Genomic DNA, 23999 nt, shown 5'->3' with positions numbered 1-23999 from the left:
AGAAGGCCTTAAGATTAAGATTAGAAAGTGCCATTTCATAGCTCAACACGCTTTTTCTTGTGCATTCTTGCACTCACACTGCTGACCCAGAAGCATCCCAGAGAGTTAAATTCTGACGTGTCACAGCTTCTAGAGAGGGAGGCGGAGGTCCTGATTAAACTGCCTGGCCACGCTGAACTTAACTGTTCTCATCTTAAGCTGAAGATGAACAAACAAACTGCTGCCACAACTGACAAATCACATATTCAGACTGAGCATGCCCATACATAGGTGCGATCAATTACACACTAATAAGGCCAAAGGTAGCTGCCCACGGGCAGAGGAACTAGCGTGTGTATTTTTTTTTAATGTATCAAAACTGCTTTGGAACATGAAGTAACGATTTTCACCTCGTGAAATGTTTCAAACGAGTGCGTTCCAGCCATTTGTGTCTGACCTTGGTTCTTTTGCCATTTAGCAAGGTTTCCCAAGTGATCGTAACTTGTCTGAGATGCTGTAGCAGTTTGTTTCCACACAGCATCTAAATTAGTTTCTCCTCAGTTTATTTCCTTAAAGGCTTCTGGCTGCACTCTGCTGTTTTTACCATCCATCTCTGCAGTGCTTAAATAACTATCTCAGCAATCGATCAAAAAATTGACAGAAAAATAATCTAATATCGAATTATTTATAAGGCTTAACTTCTCAATTTAATGAGGTCAAAACTTATATATACTTAAGTATAAAAAATATCTTCATTACTTCTTTACTCATTTTGGCTTGTGGTCTTAATCAGGGTCGTCATAGAAACATATTACATCTATTGGACATAATTTAGGTATAAATTACAAAGCAACCATTCATATACCATGCTAACAGACTGATTAAAATTCAATTTCATTCACCAAGACGGGGGACAAATGACTTTTTTTAAGCCAGAATTAAATGGATTTTTACTTTTTGACAGATATTTCCTCACTTTAAAACGTAACTATACAGACGACCATTTCTCTTCTTGTTTTAATTTCAGAATTTCAACATGTACACACACACACACACACACACACACACACACACACACACACACACACACAAAATCTCCTTTATCAGTGTGCTGATGTGAATCTCCTGAGCATTCATAATGACTGATATCACTTCTGTTTGCCAACAGAAGTGATTTGTGCTGTTTGTGGCCAAGAAAAACTATTAAGCCCTCTCCCACTGGTCCAGTCAAACTCGGTCTCTCTGATGTATAAGCATAAACTTTTCTGAAGCCGCTTCTAAACACTATTAATAAGGAAAGGCAGCTAACTCTAGTAATAAAGGTCAAACAGTAGAAAAGAAAAGGCTGCATGGTTCTGCTCAGATAGTCCCAATTATGGATGAAGTCACAGAGGAAGAGAGGAACAAGGAGATCATCTGGCTGACACACCAGTCTAATGTGTAAAGATGTGTTTGCACATGCACGTCTTTAGCTCTGTGTATTTTGTGTAATTTAGAGTTCTACAGTTAGTTTACTTTTCAAAACTAATAGTCGTCCCTGGCGTCTTTGCTTCAGTTTCACACCAATAAATGAAAATGACAGTGTTAGGTTTTTTTTCAGGGGATGTGCTGAAAGTAAGTTTTGCTGGATGACAAAGTAACCTACTTAATCATGTTTAAGGCAGCTGTAGTTCTTGTTTATGGTTCTAATGTCTCAAACAGGGAGTCCCTTCTGATTTTTAGAGCTGTCAGACACGAGTGCATAGTGCTGTTATACAATAACAAATCAGCCACCCACAACTTTGATAAACAAAGCCAGAAAAAAACATAAGGAATTTGAGTTTTGCCAGGACTCCAGTGTATATACGCATAAATTATCAAAATTATCTAAGGACTTGAAATGTGAGTAAAAATACTGAAACAGGCTCAACAGCTTTTTTTAACAGATAAAATGGGATACAGAGACATCGACGTTCTGTGTTTACATGGCTTTGAGACATTTGTCCTCAAGACAATGTGCTCTTTGTTATAAGCAATAAGCAAATCAACTTTTTTGAACTTGTTTTATCAGTCAGACAAAGACACGTGCCATTGTACTTGGCAATGAAATCATTCCATGAAGAATCAGTCAGCTGTCCCCTTCAGAATCAATTGGGGGGTTTTTTTGTAGGTACTATTCGTGTATTTAATGAAGTCATGTGAATTTTCACCTTTAGACTGCAGCAATTGTCCATGTTACAAAAAAGAGCCTCAAAGTGCATGATGTTAGGTTGAATTTTTCCACTTCAATAAATGAAATTAGTTGGAATTAATGAATAATTTGCAGCATTTTTGCAGCATTTTCTGAGCTTTTATTTTGTAAGTACAGGAGTTAACCACATGATGTTTTCATTGCTGAAAAACTGTAAACAAATTAAATTTCTTCCACTCAAAGTCCCACTTTTTCATAGTTTCAAGCATCTTTTTAAGCATCTTTAAGCATCAAAATCAGGCATATATCAGAACTTTGTAGCTAAACTACACTAGACTAATGTCTATGACAGAGAGTAACAGACACAAGTAACAGAATAAAGTGTAGTTTGGTTAAACGTCACCATATAATTTATTGCTATAGCGTGCCATATAGCTGTAAGGCAAAAATACATTTCAAAGAGAAGGTCATTGGTTTGATCCCAGGATTCTCCGTTCTTCATTCTGAAGTGTCGCTGTGCAAAGTGCTGAGCCCCAAATTGCCCTGATACACCCAGTGTGTGATACGTGGGTGACACAAATACCATATAAACCCTGTTTAATCATTTAGTTTGAAAAGAATCAACTGCACTGAGCTTGTTTTGTTTTAATGTTATTGTCACAGTCCTTTGGGCTGGTTTCGGCACATATGCTGTTTGGAGACCCAACAGCAGAACAAGCGCTGAGAAGTTTGAAAGGTAATCGTGTTCTCATGGTTTTAATATTTCTGCCACGGTTTAATTACCGGTAAGAAAATGTGAAAAATCTGTGCCGCCAATTCACCAGAATGCAGAATTAGGTGTCTTGTCTGTCAAAACTTCCTGACGGAGAGTCCTCCCACACTCCCTCCCAACCATTAGCTTCCTATTTATACTTGAGGAAATAAGATAGTGATTTAATATCCTCAGACTCTATTAATCAATTCACTGATTAAAAGAGAAAATGAATCTGCATCTGTTTTGAGAAATGATTCAGTCATGTTTTGAAGCAAATTTGTGTCAGTGTCTTTAAAGTAATATCCTCTGTTTCCAGCTTTGGAAGCTGAAATTAATAGAGGTTTGGAACAGAGACAGATCTGAAGATGTGATCAAAATCAGCATGTTTATCTACACGAAAAATCATTGTGTCCATAATTTTCTTTCTATTTGTCCCACTGTCTGGATAGGCTCCCAGCTGTATTGCAGAGTGATGGATGGAAGCAGCAGCGTTTAAAAAAAAATTTTTGTCCCAGGTTATTATGGAAGAAATTACCATAAGGGGTGAAGAAGAGATTACTTTGAGTGTGACCCCGTGTGCTGCTGAAAATAACGGTGACTTTGAGGTTCAACCAGGGAACTGGAAAAATATTCTCACAGTTGAACTGTGCCGCAGAGCCCGAGCAGAGGTCACAGTAAATGGAGGTAAATTAGTGAGCTAGCCAACACTAATCACAGCTCACTTAGAGATGAGTGGAAGTGGAGATGTTTAATGAAGTCTTGAAATCGAGGGAGATACGGTAGCTATCTGTTTCAGGACAACTCATGTCTGCAGCTGCTGCTCAGCCTCTGCTTAATGGAATCTGACATCTGGCTTTTGGTCTTTTTAGCTTGTTTCAGAGCTTTTTCAGTCATTTCTTGCTTTCTTTGTCCTCTCTCATGTCTTTCCTGCCACACACTGCTTTCAGTTTTTCATCTTCTTCCATTGCTCTTTCCTTTGCACATTTCCTTTCCTTCCATTCTGCCTCCGTGTGTTTAGCACGTTCAGTTCTGCTGCCTCTCTTTCCCACACCGCTGCTTTTCTGGTTCTCCCTCACTCTGCCAAGCCCGCTCTTGCCGTCTTACCCGCATTACAAGTATGAGTGCATTTCTAATGATTTCTTTATCATTGCACCAGTAGAAATGATAATGTTCCCTTTAGTGCTCTCCTGCAATGAGATAAAAACAGAGGCGAACCAGTGTTGGAAGGGTTTCAGACACTTCCACATCAAAGGGCCCTAGCGTGGGTGGGCAATGCCATACCGATAATCTGGTGTGAAGAGCACATCCTCAGCAACCAACCCTGTGAAGTCACAGCACACAACCAACACATCTAATCCTCTTACACCACCACTGGGAGAGTCTCTGTGTCTCAGTCTGAAAGGGAAATTGTATCATTTAAGCAGTTTTTCTGTCATTTCTGCATCTCTACAACACTGGCCAATCTTAAATTATCACCGTCTTTAATGAGGAAGTCTACTTCAGACACATTCAGATAGCTGAAAATGTGCCTGGTTTAGAGGATGGAACTGCTGGGGTGAGTTGGTGAATGCATGTATTTGCATTTGTATGAGATATCTGGCAGACTCAAGAATGGCTAATGTCCCATTCCTCTGCAAGAGAGTTGCCTTGTCACATGCGCCCCCTTCAGGTAATGCTACAAAAATTCAGAGCTGCAGTGGATGTCTAGAAGCAGCTTTACATTAGACTCATTCAGCGGTGTAATCAGTAGCAGTGGGTGGATCGATCCAAATATCTAAAGTATCGATACCAACTCTGGTATTGGTAATCCCATCGATACTAGCGCGACAGGATCGATACTTTGTTTGCTAAAGGGTGTGTTTTGTTGTATTAGCTAATTATTGTGAAACGTAATCACAGTGAATTAATGGGCGTTAATGATGGTTCATCTCATAAATCATGGCACACCGCTTTCTCCTACATAAGCACGTATAAGTTAAAAGTATTGGTATTAATCAGAATTGATGTAAGCAGTAATGGCCCTGTACTTACTTGATAACATATATTACAGTATCGCACATCGCTAGTTATCAGAGAATAATAAAAAGCAACCCAGCCTATATGGGAGACATCTAGAGGTGGAGTGAAGTAGTGCATATGAAAATCGCTAGTGTGGTAAGTTAGTAAATCCAGCTTCGTGTAACTTGTGCTTTGTGGTATTAGCAGCTATGTGTTCTAAATTGTGATCTTTTCCCATGTATTCCTGGTGCCTGAATCTAAACAGTGGATGAAAGTGAAAGCAGAGTGTATGAGAGTCAATTGGAGACTGCCTCAGCCAGCCTTACGACCACCTAATGAACTTTAAGTTCACTGCTCATTTCTTTGGTTTAGCAGGATGGATTGATGTCGTTTGAATGATGTTATAAAAACATAATAGTTGGAGCAGCTCACATACTGGTGGTAGGACTGGGATGGATGACAAGTGATGAAGGCTCTTCTTTGGGTTAGTAACGATGAAACTTTGAAGCAGCAGAAAAACTGTAAACACTATGTTAATGAATCATTGATGTGTGACTTGGGATTAGAATAAAGGAAAACAGAAAGCCCTGTGGAATTCCTGCATGTTAACGTTAGTTAGAGACAGATGCTCTCCGCATTGTAAAGAGGAAACGATGGAAGGATGGAAAATGGGTACTGAGGTTTCATGTTGTTGTGAAAGTGGGAATGGAGAAGATCAAAACCGTCCTTGGGTGCCGTTCTGCTGGGAGACGCTTTCGAACAATAAAAGTAATAAAAAGACAGAGAGATGCTGCTCCCTAATTAGAGATTTAACGAGACATTTTAGGTGCTTGAAGCGCCTTCACTTTCACGAAGCTGAGATAAGAGAGCAGAATGGATTGGGTAGCAGCAGGTTTACTACCAAGGGACCACCACTGTGAAGCACAAGTGGTGCACCTTCTAATTGGCTCTTTGTCTGAGTTCTGCTTTTAGTAAGAGCTTTTACGCCTCTTCAAGGAACAGCAGCGTCATTGTTTCCAAAATACTGCGTTTGTGGTCCACAAGTGAATTGTCACTCCGTCAGTATTTCTGCCTGGCTGATCCTTCCTTTGCTGAGCATTTACAAAGGAAATGCCAACCTGTTTGTTCATATATGTCACATTGCACCAGTTTGTGTGAGATTTGAGAACACTAACCTTTAAGCCAGTTTTGTATCCATTTAGTATTTTCTACAATCTGAATAGACTGTAACTACTTTGATAAATGTTCCATATATTACGCTAAAGTGATGGAACTATCGATCCATAAAAAAATCATTTCTTTTCCATTACTGGGAAGCATTGCACTTTCTGCCACTTCATTCATGCCTTTTCTTCTTTACTATGATTCATACACTCTCTGGTAATAGAGTAAAATTTCCTTCTCTTCTCTAATGGGCGTGGCTCTTCTGGGTCCAGGACTGAGTTCAGATTCAGGGTGAACCCCTATTTCTAAGCAGGACAGGTAGCATTAAATTACTGCACTATAGCTTTCAGGCTTTACTGGCTCTGAACAGAACGTAATCTGCCTAGATTATTTTCCTCATTCACAGCCCCTGTTCAGGGTAATGCGTTCTAGACTAATGCATTTCTGTTATCTGTTCTATGTGGAAAGAGGAGAAAAGTGAACAAGCAGCCTATAACGTTTGAGGAGCAGAGATATAAACATTATCTGTCATTTTTTTAATTTTACAAAAGGACAGAAACGTGGCAGTAAAGTACAAACACACCAAATAACAGTCTGTTGCCACTAAAACGCATCGCCAAAGTTTCCATGCTAACACAAAGCTAGTAATATCAGGGCTCAGTATGTGTTGAGCCCGGCCAGGCTGGTCGTTTTCAACAGGCAACAGAAGGAGAGATGATTAAAGCCTCCATTTTTCCATGAAGTGCTCTTGGGGCTGGTTTTCACCAGCTTTGCTGTCAGGTTTGTGAAACACTTGAACAGCAAAAGAAAGATCTTGCGTGTGTGTCCTTGTTAAGACAGGGATTTGTGCTGGGATGTGTGACAGTAGCCTAAAGCTTATATTGTTAACTGCTAATTATGTGGCAGTGCATCTCAGACCATTTTATAGAGTAACACGAAAGTAATGCGGCAAGTATGTTGACAAATGTCTCTTTCTTTGAGAAGTAAGTGTGTAACTTATGCTGAGGCCACAGTGGTAAAAACAGCGGCTGGAGATTGCAGCAGGAAAAATTATTGCAACTGTGTGGAATTAACTTGCGATCTTGTTGCCTTTGAAATGGTCGCTTTAAAGGTGGGGATCAGGTCTACGACCACTCGCAGTTAGTGACAGTGGTGCAAAGACAAGTTGATGAAACAGCAGAGACAGAGTCATCACTCATCTGTCTGCCACTGAATGGGTTCAAGTTACCAATTGCATGCAATCTGTTTGAGAGAATGCCTAGCTCCTGAGCTACACCCAGACCTTAGTGGCTGGACTGTGACGTAAATGCAACAGGACAACAATTTAACTGGATAACAACATAGTTGCTAGGCAACCTTGCTTTTTATATAAGAATATAACCAGAATACAATGAATTGGCAACCAGTTGAGTTGAGTCCCCTATAGCAAAGAGACACATCGGAAAATGATTTGCACTCAGCACAGACCGACTCTGATTGCAACATGCCGATAATCTGTCCGCATTCATAAGATGGAAAATATTTGCAAACTGTTTCCAATCTGCAAGTGAGTCGGAGTCAGGCTGTGAATGTTTGGAGACAGGTTGCCTTCCAGCAGGCAATCTGTGCAATCACCTTGCAATAAGAAATGTCATCCTGAGATTGAGCATGTTGCACACTCAATTTAGGGTAGACCAGTTGGTCTAAAAGGCACAGTGCTAAATGAAGTCACTGTGCAACCACCAGTTTTTAGGGGTTAATGTGACTGAGCCATTAACACATTATTTTAAAACATACTGTAATGACCCTAACAGTGTTCACCACAACATCGCCCAGCAATTCAGTCAAAAATGGCCGATGAAAATCTGTGAAAGAACGTTTCTATTTGGTCTCTGTCTGCAATATTAGACATAAGTATGGCGTAACATCATTGGTTGTTATGCCTTACCAAAATTATTATGTTCAGTGTGTCAGAATACTATTTTCCATTCTTGAGTTACCCTGTTCAATTTAAACCTAAAATATGGAAACTGGAATTCAACAGATGATAAGCTGAGTGTTTCCCAGCAGGCCAACACATATACACAGGTAGAGTGATAACACTGACTGTAATTGCACATCTGCGAACTGGAAAATGTGTTCCATTATTCATAAATACTACCTGTGCTGCTTAAGTGATAGTTCACTTTAAGTATAACAATGGAAAGCAAATCAAACTAACTACAGGTGGCCAGACAAAAAGACGCACTGCTGAACAAAAGGCAATAATCTTTGAGGTCAAGCCGTAGTGACTTAGGGCTTGTTATCGTTCATCTTATCTATTTTCAATTTTATTTTTACATTTTATCTCTGGGAACAGTTTTGTTTTTAGAGAGTTTGCTGAATAAAGTTTAAGTTTAACCTTGTGTGGCCACTTCAGAATGAGGCGTTGTGCTTTTTTTTTGATCAGATATCCAGATGATAAAGCTTAGCTCTGACTTTTAAAAGAAATTGTTTTTGTTCATAGATTATTTGAATTATCTTATTTGTTCACTACAGCTTTTATATTGAATTAATCACTGTCCTTTTAGCAGCCACTGCAGCTCAGTGAGACATTTAACAATGGACAGCTTCAGAACAAATGTGACTCTTGTGGCCAAGGCCTCAGTATAAACCACGGAGGAGTGGCTGATGTGCTATTAGAGTTGTCAGCAGGGCAGCACAAGTCAGAGTCAAGCTCCTCTCTTCCATAGCTCAAGATGGGGTCCCATCTGCTGTAAATTAAACCACCACAGTCATCGTCAGTGTGTCTATCTTTACAAATGAGCTCTTCAGAGGCCGAACACAATCTGTAATCACCTCTGTTTGTTGAGGAGTACGGGGATAATGGAAGTAGATGACTGTCTTCCTTGACACTGTCTGGCCAGTGAATGTGGGAGAGGAGGACGGATGGATCTCTCCGCCCCACTGCTTCCTCATTAGAATGACGAAGGAGTGATGAGTCAGTCTAATGCAGAAAAGTAGCAAGGAGGAGAAAATGAGAAAATAGACAGAAAAAGAAGCACAAAATGTAGAAACAGAGCCATAATAAGACAAGCCAATTTTCCATAAAATGACCACATCTCTGTGTAAAATTTAAAAAAGCGAAATGGGCACTTAAACCAGGATTAGACAGGGAGTCACTCCTCATGGCCTCGCATGTCAAAACACACAACTTTACAGCAGAATTAACTAGACAATTACATAAAATTAAAAACACTGTTTTAGTCCCTTAGACTAATAGCTTACATCGTGTTTGATATCTCTTTGCTAGCCCATCACATGTGTTAACTGATAAGACTCCAGTTGTAACTTGTCCAGCCTCACAACTCTCTCCACAAAACTTTCATGCTCGTGTTTACGATGTAAGCTTGAAATTCAGGTGATGAAGGTTCAGAGCGTAAAGATAGAGATACAGTTTATTTTTTAGAGTAATCTTCATCCACTGCAGTGCTGAAACAAATAGCAATTAATTGAAAATAAGTGTGAACAGTTTCAGTCAGGTAGGCAAGTAGCTTGAAGATGCGTGATCAGTGAACTGATGAAACACGCAATTACCATAGTTTTTTGGGCAAAATCTTTGGTTAAATTGTTAATAAATTAAAATATTTCTCAATAAAATTGTTACTAATTCATTTCTGAATTGTGGACTTGAGTTCCGTCCATTTTTAGCTGGATTTGGGTCACCGGATTTGTCCGGGTGGTACACCCAGTCATTCCCAAGCCAACAGAGAGAACTGGCTCTGCCTCCTCCTAGTAGGACATGTCCATAATACCTCACCTAGTGGGCCTCCAGGACACATCATTATCAGGTGCCTGAATCTCCTCAGTTGGCTCCTTTTGCTTTAGTCCCTCTCGAATGACTGAGCTTTTCACCCCGTCTCTAAGCGAGAGCCCAGCCACTCTTCAAAGAAACTCCTTTCTGCAGCCTCAATCTTTCAGTCACTACCCACAGCTCGTGACCATAAGTGATGGTTAACTTATGTGTTAGTTTGATTAGCAGCAACAGTAACCATTAATAAAGTATGACTGCCATCAGTGGCCAAAAAACTATCACTTGGTCTGATGTTGGAGCATCTGCAAAAAGTTAGCTAAAAATGTTTTGCTGTCATGACAAGCAAGAATTAAAGTCGGACAAAATATTATAAAGGACCTCAGTACATGAGCTTGTTGTTGTAAAACCTGCAGCACGAGCACAGCAAATGCAATAGTGAATAGAGGATTTCTCTGTAGTGCGCAGCTGCGTTTCATAGGGGCTAGAGTGGCCTTGGTACATTGTTCCAACTCTAATTACAGTTTGTTTTGTAGAGTTTTTTCCTTCCTTTCTTTGACACGTGGAAGCATTGACGTCAACAGCCAAGAGCCTTGGTGCTACCACGGTAACAAGTGCTGTGCTACCACATCAAGCTCAAATTAGAAGCTAAGGAGTGATTAGGAGTTTCAGTAACTTGCAACTCCACATGAGGCCCTGTCATTCACACTGCTCTGAAAATACACCGTGAGCCCTTCACACCAGCTGCCTTCCTAGGATTGTAAAGGAAACTGCTTATAATCACTTTGATATTGATTAAGCTTCTTACATGTACACTGACAAGAAGCTATTAAAACGGCAAGAAACCACGTAACTGTCACTGTTTAATATTAAAACCTTTTCCACATCCGTGCAGAATTATTGGGTAAAAGGATGTTTCACCCTTTTTTTTGTTCGGCTGCTTTTTGCCTGTTAAACAGTCGACGTTTGAAGCACCGCTGGACCATGTTAAAACTCCAGAGTTAAGCTTAATCAAATTATTGAGAGCTCCGTCGCCTCTGCTGTCAGAAAATCATTAATAAGTGGTCTCCTTTAACACACTGGGCCTCTTCTGAACCATTCTTGTGATTTGAAACCTTGAGAATTTCTCCTTTGAAACTGTTGAAAGCAAATACGTGCTCAGGATAGGAGATGGCAGAACAGGGTGGGAGGTGGGACCAACATTTGATTTGGAGAGCACTTTGAAGTCAAAACGGAGAGTCATTGCTGCTATAAAAGCTATGAGAGTGTGTGTGTGTGCGGACATCTGTGCAACGACTGAACAGTTTCTTTCTCCCCTTCCTCTCCTTTTATATCCCCGATTCAAAGTGTAAAAGAAGTTGAGCCGTTCAGTCTTAAATTGAAATCGAGTGTGTGCTTTAATCTGGCGGGCCACAGCAGGCTGTTGCATTAAGGTTACATGAGGATCAGAGCTGCCAAACGAGCACCATTCGTCTTGTAATAAAAGATAAAGCCGCTGTAATTACAGCACAAAGAGGTTGCATCTATCACTGATGTTCTGTCTGCGTGTTTTTTTTCTTTTAAACTTTTAGATAATTTAATAGAAGGAGATCAGAAGTATCGGAAAGTAGAGTCAAAGGAGTCATGGAACATTTCCTCATGCTTAACTGGCTAAAAAAGTAATAAAATTGTTCTGAAACTGGTAAAAAATAAACTAAAAAAACTGCCCATCACAGTTTCCCACATCTAAAGGCGACATATTCGATTTCACATGTAGAAAGCAAGTAATGTTTATTTATATTGTGCTTTCCAGTATAAAATGCTATACACCAGTTACAAGAGTATAAATGGATCAAAGTAAATAAAAGAAAGCCTGCACAGGTGGGTCTTAAGCTTCTTTTGAAAAGTGCCAGCAGTCTCCACACATCTCCAGTCCAACGGAAGCAAAGTCCACATCCTGGGAGCCGGAAACTCAAAAGCACCGTCTCCTTTTGTCTGTGATCTGGACCCAGGTGCCACCAACAAACATCAGTCAGCTGGCCTCAAAAACTTGGTAGTGGCGTATGGATGTAAACGTTAACAGCAATACAAAGAGGAATGTGACCAATGAAGAGCTCTGAAAGTGGTCACCAAAATCTTAAACTGAAAACAACTTTAGAAATCCCCAAAGATTTTCGCTGATTAATTCATTTGCTTCTGACTGAACAACGCTCAGATGATTTAGCGGGTTTCCTTATTTGTTTTTCTTTCCCTGCGCAACTTTAATTAATGAAAACACTGAAAATATGGTGCGATCGATCAATCACTGCCATCTCCTAAGCTCACACCCAATCGGTGTAGTTACTAGAAGATGGCCCACACTCGACCTACATTACTCACATAACTGGAGACAAATCCACTTTGTATTTAGGCTCAAAGTTCATGTTGTATTTCATGAGAGTATATTTTAATTACCAGAATTTTATCCACATGTTTCTGTCATCTTTGATAAAACCCAAGCTCTCAGTGGAAATAATAATCCATCATTTTTGTTTTTGTTGTAGTTTTTTATATAGTCTAAAATTCAACCCAGTTTATAAACAAAATGGTGCCAAAATACAGATTACAGCCGTAACAAAGGAACAAAAAACATAAAAAAGATACAACAGAATACATAAAAGCAGACAACCCACTGATGAAAGCAACACAGTGTTGATCTGGCATTTTTAATACTGTCTTTAAAGTTATTACATTGTTTACTTTTGTATGGTATTATATTCTGCCACACCAAAGACAAGTGTTTTGCAGATTTAAACATTCATACACAAGTCAGTTAAACTTATGGGATATTGTTGTTAATCACTCTCAAGCTGCTTTGGAGTTAATGAAATGAACAACTTGTGCAGCAACAATGGCAACAATGAGACAGCCCTCGAACCAGGAATGTTTTTAAGGTGGCAGCCACTGATGGTTTTTTCCTCCTCATCTTTTTTTTGACTGGTTTTTACTAATTCTATAGTTTTACATTTGGCTGGGGTTAGTGTCACTACTGGGAGCATGACACAATACCTGGACCCTACAGAGGTTGTGCAACTCCTCCAGGATGGCACATCAATATGTGTCATTGCTAGACGGTTTGCTGTGTCTCCTAACACAGTCTCAAGAGCATGGAGGAGATTCCAAGAGACAAACAGGTACCCTAGGAGAGCTGGACAGGGCCGTAGTAAATCCTTAACCCATCAGCACGACCAGTATCTGCCCCTTTGTGCAAGAAGAAAAGGATGAGCACTGCCAGAGCTACAAAACGTGGAAAACGTTACGCTGCCTGTAACATCGTTCAGCACGAATGGATTGGTGGTGGATCAGTGATGGTCTGGAAAGACATATCCACAGAGGGATATCGAGACCTCTACCGGTTAGCCATGAGGTACTGGTACACTGGTGCAGTGGGCCCTGGGTTCCTCCTGGTGCACGTCAATGATCAGCCTCATGTGGTGAGGGTACGCAGGCAGTCCTTGGAGGATGAAGGTATCGATACTACTGACTGGCCCACACGCTTGCCTGACCTAAATCCAATAGAACACCTCTGGGATGTTATGTTTCGGACCACCTGCAAAATGGACTAACCTGCCACATCATTTTTTCACTTTACATCCTGTCTTTGAATTCAGTCCTCTGTAGGTTGATCGTTTTCATTTCCATCAAACAATGTGTCTCCCTTTCAGTCCTAACACCTTACACTCCATACAAGTATAGACATGGAGCATGATTTTTTTTTTCCAACATTGAGATCTGATGTGTTTTCAGAGTTCGTTTAAGTTTTTCAAGCAGTATATTTAATTTGAGTCCACTCTTTTCCAGGGTAATTAAAATGCACTTGTATATGACAGGAGGACAAAATATACCACAAAACAAAAAAGGATTCAGTCTCAGATGTAGTCGGGCTACTTTTCATGTGTGCCTAGTGTTTTAGAGCCAGATGTCATGCTTGATACTGCAGTGACTGCACATTCAGATGCTGATAGAAATCTGTCCGCCCTGTCTCTTAAGCTGTTAGCCCCGTGGTGTTTGACTGATTCTAGTTTTCTTGTTGAGCTCAGACTCAGTGGTTTCGGTGTTGGGGGGAGGAGATGCATCAGCATTTTGTTCCGCTCTCTTTAGCTTGTCAAATCTCTCAGCCTCTTCCTCTGACTGTCATTACTTTTCTCGCTCCTGGAAAACTGCTTAGACATAAAAAAGGGAAAAAAAAGGCAGATGCGTTACTATGACAACAACCTTGAGTCATGTCATTAGCTTCAGAAAAACTGCAACACGGACCCATTCAAAGCATGTAAATGAACCTTTTGTATTTTCTTGTTGCCATTGAAGAAATATTTGCGGCAAACAGCACGCACCGCTGATTTCTCAGACGAGAAAATTGTGTTGGTAAGGTCAGCACAGTTTGGCCTTGGTCTTCACACAGACTGGGATGTGGTGCATTGTTTTCTTTGGGGAATTCAGATAAGAGGAGCAGCCTGGGGAAAAATGTTTCTGTGAGCTGGATGAGGTTTGCCTCGCTCATTACAGAGAATCCATTTCTCCCTGCTCATCATCAGACTCTTGACCCCTCACATCTTCTGTTGCAGGTCCATCTCTTGAAGGACCAGCTGAGTGCGGAGGCCACGGCTCGGCTGGAGGCCCAGGCTCGCGTCCACCAGCTGCTCCTCCAGAACAAAGACCTGCTGCAGCACATCTCTCTGCTGGTTAAACAGATCCAGGAACTGGAGACCAAAATGTCTGGACCAAATTCCAGTGAGTGGATCTATAGACATGCATACTGTATAATACATTTTACACAAATAGAGATGTTCTGATGATATAAAAGTGCTCATACATCTACTGAATGTACAGGGTAAGAGTAGACAGGTTGAACCAGGCAAGTGTGTAAATTGTGACCTGCATCAGCTTCTGCTGGCAGTCAGTAGGAAAAGGGATGTAGTTTGTAGTTCTTGCTTGAGAAAAAGACACATCATCTAAAGCAAGGTGTGTCAAGCGTAAGGCCCAAGGGCAAAAATCAGCCTGGCAGAGACTTCAGTCTGCCTCACCAGACAGCTTTGGAAAATGTGAAGCTCCCTGAACTTGTTCTGTAACTTTAGGCAATTATATCTCAGAGTTTAAGCCCAAACAGCCGTAGCAACAGATTTGTGTTTTACTAGAGCACAATTTCTTTGTCTGACCCACTCAACATTAACATGGGCTGTAAGTGCGTGAACATAATGTGCAGTGCTTTTGATATCTCTGATCTACACGATAGGCTGCAAAAACACAGCACAAGGGAGTTTTTTGGTTGCAGTTATATTTTGGCCCTAATACAAAATTTAACTTTAATTCTTTAACTATAACAAGGCAGACTCATCCTTCAGATGTGTCCATGACAATAGTTCTTTGCATTATAGTATCTTGTTAATGCATTAATTGCTGACGCTTCAGACTGCTGTGTTGTTCTTTGAGCTCAAGTCTTAGTTTTCATAAAGTTTCACTGATTATTTTTAACAGGCTTTGGAGGTTTCTCACTGACATATGATAGAAAATAATAAGCATGCACACACTGCAAACATATACTAAAAAATAAGCATATTTAAGTTTCAATATCATTCAAAAATATATATAGACCTTAAAGTGTTTAACAATAGTTATAAAACACAATATACATATAGAATGTAATAGGAAAAAAATGTTAAATGACCAGTTTTTTTACTAAAACTGTCAAAGACTTCTGTTTCCACTTTCTTTTAAAGACTTGAGAAATTAGGTGGTGGGGGTTTATATTTATCAGGCCAAGCACAATTTTACTTTCACATTATTTTCATGTATTTTGTGGGCTATAGATCTAAATATTTATTATATCTTTTTAGATTATTTTTATATAGTATATATTTTTTCCAGTAAGTAAAGGAAAGATTACGTTTTCAGGTCTTGGAAGTGGGAATTTTCTTATTCCCAGTTAGAATTTTGATCTGGAAGGTTCCCTCTGATTTTTTTACTCAGAAAGTCGGAGCAGCCCCACCAAACCTGAGTTGACAGTCCAAGATGGGCGGCAGTAAACGGTAGTAAAGCTGTAAACTGTGAGGCAGCAGTGCTAACCACTGATCTACTGTGATTAAAGACAAACGTAAAATTAACACAGTAGTAATCTATATGATAAATAATAATTGTCATATCCCCATAGTTAATTCATTTTTACCCCTCGGCTGTAAATGGCTCATAGGATATTGTCATCACCCCGCTGCGTGGCTGGCGAGCAGCATGGTCACCCAAGTTTGTGAATCCGATAACCCAAAAACAAGGCAACGTAGGATTTTCAAATTAACAACATATGTTTATTTACTAAAGATCTTGTAATCTGTACTGCCACTGTTGTGTATGACTCACAAAATAAGCCACATGCAGAGCACTCACCAGGCTCTATCCATGAACGTGCTGCTGTGGTGTTCTTAAGCACAAAAAACATGCATTATGTTGTATTGTTAGTGATGCATAAATCGCTCTACCTTGCTAAAAACCAAAGCAAATCCTGTTTTCCTCACTTTTCCAGCTATCCTACCAGAACGCACAAACTTACTCCTGATTTCCAACATCCAAGAGATAACTGGAACGTGGCATTAGTCGCTGTTAAAAACTGAAAGCAAATCAGTTTTACACCCACTGCAAGCAGAAGTGGACCAGTTTAATGTCGATGACATAGTCTAACACAAACAAACATGTTTCTAAACGTTTTGTTCATTTAACATTTTCTTCTCATATTTCACTGGAGAAAACTGGAGAAAAGGTCCTTTCATCATGCTGACTAGGTGATTGGTCAAAACAAGTTATGGCCTCTGATGTATCTCCTTTATATCTACATTTCAATAGAAGGTTTAAAGTTGTAAATTGTTCTGTTTCAAGATAATATTATACCCCCAGGCAGAAAACTGGGTGCCAAATAATTCCTTTCATTTAGACATTCATCGGTCCCTTGCCTCTAACAACGTTCCTGCTGTGGAAAAAAATGTGCAACCAAGGCAAAGAGAAACTCTACCAAGCAAATGATATGGGGAAAAAAGCTCAGCTGAATGAGCTGTAAGTGAGATATCTCACAGAACAGAGCTGTTCGGTCACACCAAAGGTGCTGTGACAAACAAGCAAATGGACAATGACAGTGACGAGAAAAAGTGAAAAATAGGCATGACAGAGGCAGAAAAAAGGCATTAGTAATTCTACATCACACTCCAGGTCAACACACATCACTGTCAGACATGCAGAGCAGACGTCCAGCAACACACGGCGCACAAAAGCATTAAAAAGCAGACGTGTCCAGTATAAGATGTCCTTTCAATGTCTCCCCCCTCACCGCCACACAATTTTAGTCATCCGCTTCATCTACTGTTGAGAGAGTGTGTGTGTGTGTGTGTGTGTGTGTGTGTGTGTGTGTGTGTGGTTAGTGGAACTTTTCTGTGGACTCACTCAAAATGTAGCTGAGCTTAAATGAAAGAGATTTTTCTAAAGCGCTATACTAAAGCAATTCTATCGTCTTTTCACTCATCACACATCAGAAAAACTTTCTCATAACATGCTCTGACATGTCAAACACACATGTAGCTAACATCCCAGTGGCTGCACTTCATCTGCAGGATGTTGCACATGGATTCCACATGATAGCCCACTGCTGGGCGGCATAGGCACCCAGGTTTGTGATTCCGATAACTTGAAAACGAGGCAATGTAGGATTTTCAAATTAATACCAAAAGCATATCTACTGAAAATCGCAGATCTCCAGTTTGAATCCCAGTGACCTCGACCTCAAAATCAGGTCAGAGGTCAAGTTTTCTTAAAATCTTGTGAATGCGAAACTGTGAATGTGAAGCATCTAAAATCTACTAAAAGGCTGAGGGTTAAAACTGGTGGCTGCTAATATTTTTATCACCTTAAGTCTGCTGAGTTCCTGTTTCACTCTGTGTTATTAAACATTTAAATTTATTGCTCTGAGTCTAGGTTATGGAGGTTATGTTTCTGGTTGCGGTTGCGTGCATGCGGGTCTGTCCGTAAGAATGACAGCTCGAAAAGTTTTGAATGAATTCTTATGAAACTTTGTAGGCGTCATTTTAATAATCCATTAACATTTGTTTTTTCATCCATCAAGTTCTTCAAGGTAAACATAACTTTAAGGTTATAGTAAGATACAGCACAGTGTAACAAAGCTTCATCTCAAACTAGTTTCTTGAACATGACAATGAGTTCACTGCACTCAAACAACCACCGCATCTTAGTCCAATAGCGCACCTTTGGCAAGCGGTGGAACAGGAGATTTGCAGCATGGCTATAACATGATGCAATTCTCCAGCAACTATGTGATGCCATCAGGTGAATATAGGTCAAAATCTCTAAGGAATGTTCCCAGCACCTTGCTGAATCCATGAAAAATTAAGGAAGTTGTCAAAACAAAAGAAGAGGTCCTCTCCAGAGCCTCCTGGCTGGGCAGAGGAGCAGCAGTGGCAGACAGTTCCTCTCAGTGTGCTGCAGATCTGAGCAGTTCACGAGGTCCTTTATCTCACTGTAATAAGACTTTTTAAACACCCTCTGTGTGACAAAAAAATACATAATTATGTAGCATAATCCAAAGCAGATTATACTGCAGAAGCAGTCTGAGAGGTTTTTGTAGATGTTTGATTGATGGAGTTGTTTAAACTTGAACACTGTAACTGCTATGAACCCAAACAAGCTACTGCTCCTGTCCTTTGCCAAGGAGTGAGTGAGTCATCCTTCATGTTTGTTCTGGGTTGGTATTGAAGACGTCTTTCTTTAATGCATCTCTTTCTCACTGTTCCAGCTCCAGGTATGTGCTGTGTGCCCGTAAAGAACCCTGCAAAACTTGTTTCACTGAGCAGTCGTGATGATGATGAAATGCTTTGAAACATGTTGTTTTTTCTCTTCTGCTTATGCCGTACGAGCATGCATTGATTTATTGGTCACAGAGTGATTTATTTTGCTGGGAGTTGTAATCTTATATTTACCACAATTCACAGATATGTATGTCACATACATTTTATCTTCTGCCTGCAAAGGTGACGGCAGATTCATTTAAATCAAGGCTCATTTTTAAAAGTGGTTGAAAAGATTTTATGTATCTCTGTTCTTCACTTTCCATCTTTTGCTTCTCCTGAAATCTCTTTGCTTTATCTCTTCCGTCCAGTGGGTTCCCAGGACAGTTTGTTGGAGATCACGTTCCGGTCTACAGTACCTCCTGTGATATGTGACCCCACGACACCTAAGCCTGACGTGTCAGCCCTCAACCTGCACACATTTGGCAACGGCGACGGGACCAGCAATGCCTTCTCATCATCCAACGGGACTCTGGGAAGCCCACTAGGTAGGGACCAATGTCTACTCAAACTGGAGTGTTTCCGTTTCCTCCCGGGACCCCCGGGGCCTCCACCTCCTCGACTCCCCTCGCCTCCTCATCTGCTCAAGACTAACAGGCCAGAGATCAAAAGTCCAGAAGCGTCAGAGGGTCCAGTAAAGTCTTTGTCGTGCGACGTCAAATCTCTGGGCTGCCTGGAATTCGCAAGGTTTCGCGAGTCGGGTATTGCCTCGGAGTACGAGTCAAACACGGACGACAGTGATGACAGGGAGGATGAGGATGAGGGGGAGGACGAGGATGAGGATGAGGACGAGGAAGACATGGAGATCTTTGGATGGGGAACAGATCAGGAGACAGTGAGGCTACTTAATGTTCTCAACAGACAGGGAACTCCTGACTGTCTGGGAGATGAAATAGCGGTGTAACACTTTAACCTGCCCCACCCCCCCATCCGGAGAATCCTATGGTGGCTTGTTTTGTTCACTTACTTAAAACCGAAGTGTGAGAATGACATATATTGGATGTACACAACTACATAATCAAGGCTAACATGAATTTACCAATCGCATTTTTTTCAACCTGATGTTGTTGGCAGATTAAAGCTATAAACTGTCCTCTGAGGTACATTCAGCTTGAACTTGAAGTGAATTTAAGATAACTGTGGTGTCAGCTGTTTTTAGACGGACATAAGGCTTGTATGGGAAAACATAACCTTGTCCTGCATTCGAAGTCAGTACATTAAGTCCCACTGGGGAAAACACTGCTGCCACGGTCCTTGCGCCTCTTTTGCCTCTGAAATGGTTGGCTTTAGGCAGAGGGTAGGGCCTGCGATCACTCGCAGTGACTTGCCGTTCTCAAAGCAACTTTTGTGTGTCACAACTGCAGTAACACTGAGTAAGTCTGCTTTCAGTCTGAGAGATCAGAATGAGGTTAATTTGACCATTATGTGCAGTTTGGTGATAATGATCCTGCAGCAGTGTGAAAAGTTGCAAATCTGTTGCCCTCTACATCCACAGAAATTCACGGGTTCGCAGCCCTTTGCCGCACGTCTTCCTCTTTCTCTCTCTCCCTCCGCTTTCCTGTCACTCTTCACTGCTCTGTCCAATAAAGCCGAAGTCAGTCAGAGTTGAACTGATGGGAGACAGGTCGTCTCCCATCGGGACAGGTGCTCTCCCGATGGGATTAAGAGTGGTTGCCCAGATGTAGAGGGCAGAGAACTAAGTCTAAATAAATTAATAAGGCCAGAGCATCAAATGTAAAAAGAAACCAAATTAAAATAGTGTCCCTTTAAAATAAGGACACATGTGGGCACAAACAAATTAATAGCAGAATGACAAATCAAAAGTCATCGACAGCATGACATCAGAGAGGAGACCAAACAAGAACATGCCAAACATTAAGAAGGTTGCTTCCTTATAAATTTTAGGTTTGTCAAACTTATCATCCTGATACAGGAGGCAAAAAAACAAGTTCACACGCCGTAACGGGGCATATTGTTAGCTAGAGTTTATCAAAAATCAGCTGTAAGCAAATAAAGTTTGATTATAGATAATTTGCTTCTAGTTCAGGCTGAATTTACCTAAAGAATAGTAATCTGAGTTGGTCACATACCCTTGGAAAACAAGAGTTTGAGCCTAATTTGTATGCACACTCATGCATATACTCTTATTTCTCTGAATCTGTTGCTCCTGTTTGCTTCCTTTTGTTTCCTGTTTTTTCGTGACACACGGGCGTCCATCTATCAGACACACTCATCAGATTCAGACTCTAAAGTTTTCCCCTTTGGGTAAATTGAAATTGTGATTCTGCGTGTGCGCTGATCATGTCATGGGGCTGTCAGGGTGTAACAGGAAATCAATCACATACCAAATGGTAGTTGTTTCAAAATGTACATATATAATATCTCCTTTAGGTTAGTTCAGGGGCAAGTGCTCACTCTGTCAACACGGACGGAGTAGCGATCATTCACGCTGACAGGAACAAGACAGAAGTGTTCGGGACTAAAGAGACCTGAGACTGACACGCTCTCGTCACTGCTGGAGTGAAAAGCGACTCTTCCTGCGATGAAGCACGAACAATTGGGTCTATCTTTTGGAGGGACTTTGTAACTTTGGAAAGGGAAAGCCCTTTCTTCCTCTGTTCATAATAACTCAAAGACTATTTTTAGACAGAAATCTCTATCTACCTGTACAAACTTTGTTTTCTACACAGAAACTGTTGGAACTGCTCCATCCTTGACCCTCTTTTTTGTCTCTCACTGTATGTCAACTTGGTAGTCAGAGCATGTTTGCACTCTTTTCAGTTGTCCACGCACATATCTCCCCACTTTTTAATTTATGTAAAGCTGGGATTAGTTCGACCTCGAGGAACGCTGTTTGTTTCTTTTATTCATCCGGTAAACAAAAACTCTTCCCGCGTGCCAAAACAGCGGCTCGCGGATGACGGCCAAGTGCGGTCCCGTTTGTTTTAACCCAGCTCTGTGTACCGGCCTCCAGGCACGAGTCAATATTAAAGTATTCGTTTTGTTTCATGGGGAAAGCTACAGAGTTTTCATTCTTGTGTACCGTAGCCATAGTTTAACAGGACAGCCCTTCACTCAGATCAGTGCAGACAGTCGTATTTGGCAAAGGTAGATGCTGCAGAGATTTGAAGAGGAAGTGAGCCAAATCTCTGAGTGCTCAATATCTTTTTGCAAAGAGCTTTAGTCAGATTGGATTAAACCAATCAGTGAGAGTCCAGTAAACTGCCAGCCACTTGCCATCTGATTGTGTTTGTATTAAAAGATAACAAAGATCCTATCTTCTGTTTGTCTAAAGTTTGTTTGGATATTCGTGCCAAAGTGGTCGCACATGAGAACTAACTAGTGTTACCAGTAAAAAATATGCAGGCCAGCTATAATTAGTCAGCAGCATAGGTTTTCTCTGGCTTGACTTAAAATTGATCCAAAAAATCTAAATTACATTTCTAGACGCATAGACCCGTTCTGAAAATAACCCATAAGACTGACACATTAAGTGGTCATTACCCAGGCCTGATCTTAACTGCTCAGTTGGTAAGTTGGTCAGTTGGCATACTGGCAAGCAGTCTAATCTGTTATCACAAAGGCGAAGCACTTGATAGGCGAATGAGTAAATAATCTAGATCTGGGCATCCTTCAGTCAGAAACGATGTGAGGAAAGTAAGAGACTAAATAAGTCCCAACAGAGGGTCAAGGTGAAACAGAGGGACACCACATAAATCAATAAGTATCAATAATATAACTGTTGATTTTTCAATAGCCTACCTTTACCGGTTTGTTCAGTGTGGAAAGCAGAGGTGCCGGCCAGCTATTAGGTTATGATTCACAGAAATGCCCGTGCCTTCTGCAATTTCCAGACATCTCAATCAGTTCTATACTGCTGTATAAATCGGCGGATCTTGATAGACAAGTTCCAGATTAGGTTTATACCCAGCTACAGGGAAAAGCAGGCTTAAACCTAGATGGTCCCGAAACAACAGCAAGTTATACCTTAGGACCAGAGTTGTAGACAAGTGTCTTAGTCCAAACTGTCGTCGACTTGACAGATGCAAACAGACTGAAAACTAGGGATGGGTATCGTTTAGGTTTTATCTGATACCAGTACCAAACCGGTACTTTTGAAACGGTGCCGGTGGTTAAACGGTGCTCGAACCGGTGCTTAAAGAATGGAGAACACAAACTTTGTCCAAAAACCTCTCATGTTTAGCTGTTTTCCACTTTTTCTTTGGTCATTTTAGCCTTTTTGGCCAGGGCGAAGGCAAGAAGACAGCCGCATGTAACTACGACGGTGTTTGCTAGTTCACCTTGCATGCATTAATTTAATAACATGTTAGCCTACTCAACGTAAATTACACACGAACAACATTAAGCTACTGACCCAGAGGAGAACGGCTGCTGCTGCCATCATCATCCGTCATCATTTCTGCTACGCTGGCAGGGCTAGGGGCCAGGACTCTACTCTTCGGGTTCTTGGGGGATGTTGCCAACTCCGGTCCGATAACAGGCACCACACCTGCAGTAGATGTGCACGGTGTGAGGTCTCGCAGCAAGCTATCAAATACGGTGCATTTCTCGTCTTAAAAAAACGCCATGCGTCGCCAGGTGTTTCATCAGATTCGAGGTGTTACCTCCTTTGCACAGTATCACCTTAAAGCACTTGTTGCAGGCTGCTGAGTTTGCATCTTTTGCTGTGAAGTACAGCCAGACTTTTGACCGCTTCGCCTTGGGCATTTTTAATCTGTAGCTCTGCTCTAAAAGAACGTACGTACCTGGGCCCGCCTACTATCCTTGGAAAGGTAAAATGATTGGCTAGAATCCAAAGTGTATGACATCTCAGGAAAAAAAAAAGCACCGAAATAAAGCACCGAAATGTGCGCTGCTTTTCGGTCTGGTTACTACCGTTTATGTCAGAACCGGTGCCATAATGGCACCGGACACCGGTACCCATCCCTACTGAAAACACAGCAGGAAAATAACGTGCTATTAGTTGTTAAGCAGCAATGGTTTTAAAAAGCAGAATCAATAATTCTTCACCTTGGGTAGATTTTGAAATATGCTCCTCAACAGCAATCATGCATGTTAAAAAAAGAAAGGGTACTTGATGGGAATTGTAGTGGAAAAACGACCATGTTTGATGAAGCAAAGCGTCTACTGTTGAACAGAAGAACTACAGTTCGGGCAAGTTGCACGCTTGGATTTCCATATTCATATTTTCCATTCACAACAGAAAGAAGCATTTCCAATATTCCAGCTCTAAGAATTCCCAACCCCATATCAACAAACAGTGTATTCTTAAACTTCTTTGAAGGGCTT

General features: G+C 40.9%; 1 protein-coding gene across 2 annotated transcripts in view; it reads left to right on the top strand.

Annotated features, from left to right (window-relative positions):
• Nucleotides 1-22824, top strand: part of nos1apa (nitric oxide synthase 1 (neuronal) adaptor protein a) — a 189186-nt gene extending 166362 nt beyond the window's left edge. Inside the window, exons 9-10 of one of the 2 annotated variants that reach the window (XM_025899427.1) lie at nt 14418-14583; nt 19001-22824. In XM_025899427.1, coding sequence (XP_025755212.1) covers nt 14418-14583; nt 19001-19593 — 759 coding nt within the window. In that variant the 3' untranslated portion in view covers nt 19594-22824. The remainder of the gene's footprint in view (nt 1-14417; nt 14584-19000) is intronic. The other variant, XM_025899428.1, reaches the window with a different exon arrangement.
• Nucleotides 22825-23999: the final 1175 nt, after the last annotated feature.

The sequence above is a fragment of the Oreochromis niloticus genome, linkage group LG17 (assembly GCF_001858045.2).
Source record: "Oreochromis niloticus isolate F11D_XX linkage group LG17, O_niloticus_UMD_NMBU, whole genome shotgun sequence".
NCBI classification, from domain to species: Eukaryota; Metazoa; Chordata; class Actinopteri; order Cichliformes; family Cichlidae; genus Oreochromis; species Oreochromis niloticus.
Note: the sequence above shows the minus strand (reverse complement) of the source record. Positions and strands in the feature narration are given on the sequence as shown.